The sequence below is a fragment of the Pongo abelii genome, chromosome 11, assembly GCF_028885655.2.
Source record: "Pongo abelii isolate AG06213 chromosome 11, NHGRI_mPonAbe1-v2.0_pri, whole genome shotgun sequence".
Classification (NCBI taxonomy): domain Eukaryota; kingdom Metazoa; phylum Chordata; class Mammalia; order Primates; family Hominidae; genus Pongo; species Pongo abelii.
This window is the reverse complement of record NC_071996.2, coordinates 93,002,578-93,011,550: the sequence shown is the minus strand read 5'-3', so window position 1 is coordinate 93,011,550 and position 8,973 is coordinate 93,002,578. Positions and strand designations below refer to the sequence as shown.

The window sequence follows — 8,973 nt, the reverse complement described above, 5'->3', positions numbered from 1 at the left end:
GGTCAAAATGAGAAATTGGCAAAGGGGTGCAAACATATCACAGTATTGGGAAACAACAAAAGGTCACCCCTTTATCATGATGCTCTTTCTCTTTTATGTGCTCGCAATATTCTGATATAATTTATAGAGAATAGATACTGCACTTTTTACTCTCTGGATATTTACTGCTGGAAATCTGAGGCAAACTGTAATAAGCTCTGCCATGCCAGTTATAAAATTCATTATCTTATTCTATGTTCAGAGATTTTTCTACTAGCTGACATTACCCTCTTTGTAATAAACAATGAAAAACACATCTTCTGAGTTATATTAATCTGTATCTTTAGAACAGGAAATAATAGCACTCTGTCAAAAGTTCAGTATAATTTTCATATTAATAAAAGACATTAAACTATGTAAAAATAATTCCACGTACAATATATTATAATAACAATGACTTCCAATATTTACTAAGAATTTAGTCAGAAAACAAGTTTCTCAAATTATAGATGAATATTCTCTACTAGTATCATAATCTTAACGTTTAATTCAGGTCTTCCTAATTTTTATTTTCCTAATTGCTTGGCACTAAAAATAATTTAATACAACAAATAAAAATATTTTTTACTTCAAATACTTGCCTAAACAATATAAAATCATTTTAGTTTTTGAGGAAGTAATATTTCATATTTTAAATATGTAGTATAAATTAAAATTGACTTATTTGAATTACAATAAGACTTGTGTGAGGATTAGTAAGATTTAAGTACAGTTTATATTATTGCCAACATAGACTTTTGTTTTTCAAATGTCACAAATATCTTTTATTATTTGTAGATTTATTTCTTTTATGAAGTAGTCAAATGAATCAGCTCACCCTTGACTGTAACAAAATACTGCTTGGTGACTTGTGACAGACAGGGTTTTAACCTCTGACAGCGAGATTCATTGTGGAGCAAGAGCCAATCATAGATCCTGACGACACTTGTCTCATCTAAGTTGGAATATAAAAAGCCACTTGGAATACAGTATAAAAGATTCACTGGTGTGGCAAGTTGTCTCTCAGACTGTACATGCATTAAAATTTTGCTTGGCATTACTCAAAAGCAAACGAAAAGTAAAAGGAAGAAACAAGAACAAGAAAAAAAGATTATATTGATTTTAAAATCATGCAAAAACTGCAACTCTGTGTTTATATTTACCTGTTTATGCTGATTGTTGCTGGTCCAGTGGATCTAAATGAGAACAGTGAGCAAAAAGAAAATGTGGAAAAAGAGGGGCTGTGTAATGCATGTACTTGGAGACAAAACACTAAATCTTCAAGAATAGAAGCCATTAAAATACAAATCCTCAGTAAACTTCGTCTGGAAACAGCTCCTAACATCAGCAAAGATGCTATAAGACAACTTTTACCCAAAGCTCCTCCACTCCGGGAACTGATTGATCAGTATGATGTCCAGAGGGATGACAGCAGCGATGGCTCTTTGGAAGATGACGATTATCACGCTACAACGGAAACAATCATTACCATGCCTACAGAGTGTAAGTAGTCCTATTAGTGTATATCAACAGTTCTGCTGACTGTTGTTCTAGTGTTTATGAGAAACAGATCTATTTTCAGGCTCTTTTAACAAGCTGTTGGCCTGTATGTAAGTAGAAAGGAAAAGAGTTTCTCTTTTTCAAGATTGCATGAGAATATATTAATGAGACAAAAATCTGCTGCATTATTTGTTTTCTTATAGAGACAAAAAACTAAAAAATAAAATACTTGCATAGCATTAATTTAATAAGGCAAATATAGATAGCATGCTTATGCTTTCACAATAATACCACCAAGGCAAGGACTGGGATATACTACAAGCAATGTTAAAAACTTACATTAGATTTTAGAATTGTATTTGGTTGTGTAAAATAAGTTTTTTTCACTAATAACAGAAAAAAAAAAAAGAAACTTGCTGGATGTTTAAGCTTACTTGAGCACTGCTGAAAACCTAAAGTGATTTCTGTTATTTGAAACTCTCTCAGTAATTGTTTTGTTCTTCACAGTTAAAAATTTAATTTTGAAAGCTATTACACTGAAGAGTATGAAAAAATTAAATATCTTAATGTATTAGTAAGAACAATAATGAAGTAAACATAGCATAATAATCATCATGAACTAAATATTAGAAAATGCCTAAGAAATAAACATTTTAATTGGGTAGGTTATGGCTCACAAAGTCCTCCTTGTACCTTGACCATAGTACTATTGTTGAGAGTACCCAGTTTGTGTACTTCCAGGCAGGCACAGTGCTTAATAACCTTCTAAAATATTTTATTCTTCCTGAGAGGGAGGGCTTTTACCTGTGGTATCTACACTACTTCTGACAGATAACATATTTCATACAATTCCTTTTGCAGTCAGCTCAAAAGAATACTTTCTCCAGGAAAGAGAAACAGGCACCTTGACAGAGAAGGCATGGCAAGAAAAATTTTGTGTTACCTGTTATCTTGCTTTAATACAATACTTTATATACTTTAAACAAGACTCAAAACAGTTTTAAAATATTATTTCCCTTATTAAGTAATCAGGTTACAATGCAGCAAAGAATTTTTCCATTTAAGACTCTGCTATCAAATAGGTCTGGAGTAGATTTACCTTCTATAGACAATTTTGGAAAACCAAAATAAAAGAAATTGTTAGTGCTTGTGCTTACATGACAGCCTGGCCCTAAAGACAATACTTTTGAACTTTTGAGATAGCCTGAATATAACATCAAAATTTTTGTGTTAATTATCTGCTTAGTTTTGCTCCTTTAAAAGGCTAGTCCAAGGCCAAAATGTAACAGATGTACTGTGTTTTCTACTAATTCCCAAGGCTCAGTAAGTTGCTCAGTGTGTCTTGTCCCCAGGTAATTCAGGCCTGGGGGAAGGGTTCCTTCTTCCAGACTGATTGGTACAGCTGCTCAGTAAGTGTAACTACTCAGATTCCCAAAGAATTCTAAGTGGTTGTTCCTCCACAGTGTCTCTTGTTCTCTCTAATCATCATCATTTTAAAATTTCATTCAGTGTTCATTACTTCATAGAACCTTCCTTTGTCCATAGTTCTCTGGAAGGGGAATAGATTCCTGATGAACAGCTGAAAATACATACGTCTGAAAAATTCTGAAAAGCTAGGGTAATTATTTTCTTTGACCTTTTTTTGAGTTATAAAGTTCCACACAGTATTTCATTTTAAAAGACTGCATAGGCATACATTATCTTAATTTTAAAAAATGCTCAACTATTAATATGGAGGGGTTTTGTTAATGGGAAATAATTTCAGCAACTCTTCTTTTCTTATTCATTTATAGCTGATTTTCTAATGCAAGTGGATGGAAAACCCAAATGTTGCTTCTTTAAATTTAGCTCTAAAATACAATACAATAAAGTAGTAAAGGCCCAACTATGGATATATTTGAGACCCGTCGAGACTCCTACAACAGTGTTTGTGCAAATCCTGAGACTCATCAAACCTATGAAAGACGGTACAAGGTATACTGGAATCCGATCTCTGAAACTTGACATGAACCCAGGCACTGGTATTTGGCAGAGCATTGATGTGAAGACAGTGTTGCAAAATTGGCTCAAACAACCTGAATCCAACTTAGGCATTGAAATAAAAGCTTTAGATGAGAATGGTCATGATCTTGCTGTAACCTTCCCAGGACCAGGAGAAGATGGGCTGGTAAGTGATAACTGAAAATAACATTGTAATAACTTTATGTTTTTATTCATAATATGAATAAACAATAGTGGAAAATAGCTACAAATTCCCTAAGCTCATAAGCTAGACAAAGGTATCTTACCCCAACGGTAGCCCTGTACCCAATAAAAGTAGGTGTCCAATTTCATATCCTATGAAATACTCCCTTGATACTCTTACTTTGCATCAAGATTTTAGAAAACAATTATACTGTAATTCTTAACTTCTTAAGAAGTCCTTTTGAATTGGGAATGAAATATAAAGTGCTTTTCATTAATATGATACATGACTGTATGAATTAAAATATTAACTCTATATAGTGGATTTTACTACATAAACCAACAAATCCAAACATTATTTTTTTCTCCCAGAAGGGTGCCAAATATGTTAAAAATTTTTGGCTTAGCATAAAACAAATAAACCTTTTAAAATTATAATTAAATGTTTTATTCAGAGAAATTATGACTGATATTTATAGACTTATACCGTATTAAATATATTTAAGGTTCCTCATTATAAATATGTTCATTATTTGTAGGATGTGGATGCACTGATGTGTGTGTATATTTCTTTGTGGAATACTCGCAATAAAATTTCAATTTACATGCTAGTTAACCTTTGCCACCTAGCTTATTTCTGAGCTGCCTTAGCATTCTTGTGCAAAAATTTACTTAGGGAAGGCCGACTAATTTAGTATCAGGCCAAGTAAATGACAATACCCTTATATATCACTAAAATTAATAAAAACCATTTTAATTCCTAGTACAAATTTAGGGTTACTCTTCTGGCTTACCTAAATTTCTGTTTACTTGTTTTCAAATACTTAATGTGATCACATCTTTTTATATTCATCTATTGACATAATTTACAAAAGAAGATTATACTTGTAAACAACAAACGTGGTACCTTTGTAATCTTTCAATGATCTTAGTTATAAAGATGATAAAATTAGCAGATCACTCTAAATAAAACATTCTTTAAAATACTATACAATATTTTTTCATTTTTATTACTTTTTTATTATATATATGTATATATATATTTATACACACACACGTTTTACTTCAATATGTTGGGAGGTACAAGTGGTTTCTGGCTACATAGATGAATTGTACAGTGGTGAAGTCTGAGGTTTTAGTGCACCCATCACTCCAAGTAGTGTATATTGTACCCAATATGTAGTTTTTAATCCCTCTTCCCTTCTGAGTCTCCAAAGTACCTTATACTACTCTGTATGTCTTTGCGTACCCATAGCTTAGCTCGCACTTATAAGTAAGAACATATGGTATTTGGTTTTCCATTCCCTTCGAATAATGGCCTCCAGCTCCATCTAATTTGCTGCAAAAGACATTACTTCACTCTTTTTTATGGTTAAATAGTATTCCATGGTGTATATATACCACATTTTCTTTATCCATTCATCCTCTGATGGGCACTTAGGCTGGTTCCATATCTTTACAACTGTGAGTTATGCTGTGATAAACATATGTGTACAGGTGTCTAAAAGACTATACAATTTTCTAAATGATCTAGTTTCCTTTATATATGCTACTTTAAATGTTAGTGACTCCCAAAATGATATTATTATTTTTGACAGTCTTAAATAACACTGCCAGAGCTATTTTCATTTAGATATGGGTTAAAAACTACTGTCAATTATTTAAGAAAGCGTTCCTTTTTATAGGTAGCATTTTAATGATCAAAACTGATAATATGTCCAGTGGTTAATATGTTGTATTCCCCAGATTTTTTATGTAAAGGGAAACGAGGTCTCAAATGCATTAAAAGATTGGGGCAGAGACAGAACCAACAAATTTTTAAATATCTGAATAGAAACATTTTCCAGTGAAAGAATAAAGGAAATATCATCGTCTCTTCTTCTGAATTTGTCCTTCCCTATTTTGCCCTGGCTTTATTGTCCAAGTTTTCCTGAGTGAGGAGGATGGATGACTATACTTAACCCTCCAGGAGTTACCAGGCATATTTAGCCAACATATTTAATCAGGAAGCAAGAAGAGAGGGAGCTCAGCTCTTTGCTTCATTCCCCACTTCTCCTTCTTCTCCTCTCTCTCCCCTTTCTTCCTTCCCTCCCTTTCTTCCCATAAATATTTTCAGGACATCCATTATGTGCCAGGCAGTCTGGTACTCAAACTTGGAAAAATAAAAATTAAAAAGACATGGAACTGACCTTAGGGAAATTTGTATTGCTGTTAAATTCTTTTGAGACATAAGGGGAAAATCAAGCCTAGTGTAAATTAACATTCCTTAATGCTGTGCCTTTTAAAAATAAATGCGGTATGAGCAAAATTCTTAGTTTATTTCTTCAACAATGACTTCTTAAGGTAGGTAGAAAAGTGTTTCCAGGTCTATTGATATTACTGATTGTTCTTTCCTTTTCAAACAGAATCCCTTTTTAGAGGTCAAGGTAACAGACACACCAAAAAGATCCAGAAGGGATTTTGGTCTTGACTGTGATGAGCACTCAACAGAATCGCGATGCTGTCGTTACCCTCTAACTGTGGATTTTGAAGCTTTTGGATGGGATTGGATTATCGCTCCTAAAAGATATAAGGCCAATTACTGCTCTGGAGAGTGTGAATTTGTATTTTTACAAAAATATCCTCATACTCATCTGGTACACCAAGCAAACCCCAGAGGTTCAGCAGGCCCTTGCTGCACTCCCACAAAGATGTCTCCAATTAATATGCTATATTTTAATGGCAAAGAACAAATAATATATGGGAAAATTCCAGCCATGGTAGTAGACCGCTGCGGGTGCTCATGAGATTTATATTAAGCGTTCATAACTTCCTAAAACATGGAAGGTTTTCCCCTCAACAATTTTGAAGCTGTGAAATTAAGTACCACAGGCTATAGGCCTAGAGTATGCTACAGTCACTTAAGCATAAGCTACAGTATGTAAACTAAAAGGGGGAATATATGCAATGGTTGGCATTTAACCATCCAAACAAATCATACCAGAAAGTTTTATGATTTCCGGAGTTTTTGAGCTAGAAGGAGATCAAATTACATTTATGTTCCTATATATTACAACATCGGCGAGGAAATGAAAGTGATTCTCCTTGCGTTCTGATGAATTAAAGGAGTATGCTTTAAAGTCTATTTCTTTAAAGTTTTGTTTAATATTTACAGAAAAATCTACATACAGTATTGGTAAAATGCAGGATTGTTATATACCATCATTCGAATCATCCTTAAACACTTGAATTTATATTGTATGGTAGTATACTTGGTAAGATAAAATTCCACAAAAATAGGGATGGTGTAGCATATGCAATTTCCATTCCTATTATAATTGACACAGTACATTAACAATCCGTGCCAATGGTGCTAATACGATAGGCTGAATGTCTGAGGCTACCAGGTTTATCATATAAAAAACATTCAGTAAAATAGTAAGTTTCTCTTTTCTTCAGGTGCATTTTCCTACACCTCCAAATGAGGAATGGATTTTCTTTAATGTAAGAAGAATCATTTTTCTAGAGGTTGGCTTTCAATTCTGTAGCGTACTTGGAGAAACTGCATTATCTTAAAAGGCAGTCAAATGGTATTTGTTTTTATCAAAATGTCAAAATAACATACTTGGAGAAGTATGTAATTTTGTCTTTGGAAAATTACAACACTGCCTTTGCAACACTGCAGTTTTTATGGTAAAATAATAGAAATGATCGACTCTATCAATATTGTATAAAAAGACTGAAACACTGCATTTATATAATATGTATACAATATTGTTTTGTAAATAAGTGTCTCCTTTTTTATTTACTTTGGTATATTTTTACACTAAGGACATTTCAAATTAAGTACTAAGGCACAAAGACATGTCATGCATCACAGAAAAGCAACTACTTATATTTCAGAGCAAATTAGCAGATTAAATAGTGGTCTTAAAACTCCTTATGTTCATGATTAGATGGTTATATTACAATCATTTTATATTTTTTTACATGATTAACATTCACTTATGGATTCATGATGGCTGTATAATGTGAATTTGAAATTTCAATGGTTTACTGTCATTGTGTTTAAATCTCAACGTTACATTATTTTAATACTTGCAAAAACATTACTAAGCATACCAAAATAATTGTTGTCTGAAATGAAGAATAAACTGATGCTATCTCAACAATAACTGTTACTTTTATTTTATAATTTGATAATGAATATATTTCTGCATTTATTTACTTCTGTTTTGTAAATTGGGATTTTGTTAATCAAATTTATTGTACTATGACTAAATGAAATTATTTCTTACATCTAATTTGTAGAAACAATATAAGTTATATTAAAGTGTTTTCACTTTTTTTGAAAGACACAACAGTTTTTATTCTAATGATTAATTCTGGATTTCTGATTTTCACTTTATTATAAAAGTCTAATGGTTTAGACTTTATTATAAAAGTCTAGTGGTTTAGACTTTATTATAAAAGTCTAATGGTTGAGGAATCTTAGGTCTGCTACTCTGGTTCTCAGGAGTTAAATTCCTATTAAATTGGTCCTGGTCAAGTTGCTTTACACATACGAAAGCAAGGACTAGTTATATCTGTTTCATTTCTCTTTTATTTTACTTTATTTTTTTAAATTATGCTTTAAGTTTTAGGGTACATGTGCACAACGTGCAGGTTAGTTACATATGTATACATGTGTCATGTTGGTGTGCTGCACCCAGTAACTCGTCATTTAACATTAGGTATATCTCCAAATGCTATCCCTCCCCTTTTCCCCCACCCCACAACAGTCCCATTGTGTGATGTTCCCCTTCCTGTGTCATGTGTTCTCATTGTTCAATTCCCATCTATCAGTGAGAACATGCGGTGTTTGGTTTTTTGTCCTTGCGATAGTTTGCTGAGAATGATGGTTTCCAGTTTCATCTATGTCCCTACAAAGGACATGAACTCATCATTTTTTATGGCTGCATAGTATTCCATGGTGTATATATGCCACATTTTCTTAATCCAGTCTATCATTGTTGGATATTTGGCTTGGTTCCAAGTCTTTCCTATTGTGAATAGTTCCGCAATAAACATACGTGTGCATGTGTCTTTATAGCAGCATGATTTATAATCCTTTGGGTATATACCCAGTAATGGGATTGCTGGATCAAATGGTATTTCTAGTTCTAGATCCCTGAGGAATCGCCACACTGACTTCCACAATGGTTGAACTAGTTTACAGTCCCACCAACAGTGTAAAAGTGTTCCTATTTCTCCACAACCTCTCCAGCACCTGTTGTTTCCTGACTTTTTAAT

At 32.8% G+C, this 8,973-nt stretch overlaps 1 protein-coding gene across 1 annotated transcript; it reads left to right on the top strand.

Annotated features, from left to right (window-relative positions):
• Positions 1 to 777: 777 nt before the first annotated feature.
• Positions 778 to 8,039, top strand: MSTN (myostatin). The gene is made up of 3 exons (XM_002812674.3): positions 778 to 1,521; positions 3,312 to 3,685; positions 6,108 to 8,039. Exons 1-3 carry the CDS (start codon positions 1,149 to 1,151, stop codon positions 6,486 to 6,488), a joined length of 1,128 nt encoding a protein of 375 aa, XP_002812720.1. The 5' UTR covers positions 778 to 1,148; the 3' UTR covers positions 6,489 to 8,039.
• Positions 8,040 to 8,973: the final 934 nt, after the last annotated feature.

Excerpts from the sequence above, each read along its gene's own strand:
- MSTN (XM_002812674.3), top strand. The coding sequence starts at position 1,149 with ATGCAAAAACTGCAACTCTGTGTTTATATTTACCTGTTTATGCTGATT. Across the intron at positions 1,522-3,311 it reads CATTACCATGCCTACAGAGT|CTGATTTTCTAATGCAAGTG; the intron begins GTAAGTAGTCCT and ends ATTCATTTATAG. Across the intron at positions 3,686-6,107 it reads GACCAGGAGAAGATGGGCTG|AATCCCTTTTTAGAGGTCAA; the intron begins GTAAGTGATAAC and ends CTTTTCAAACAG.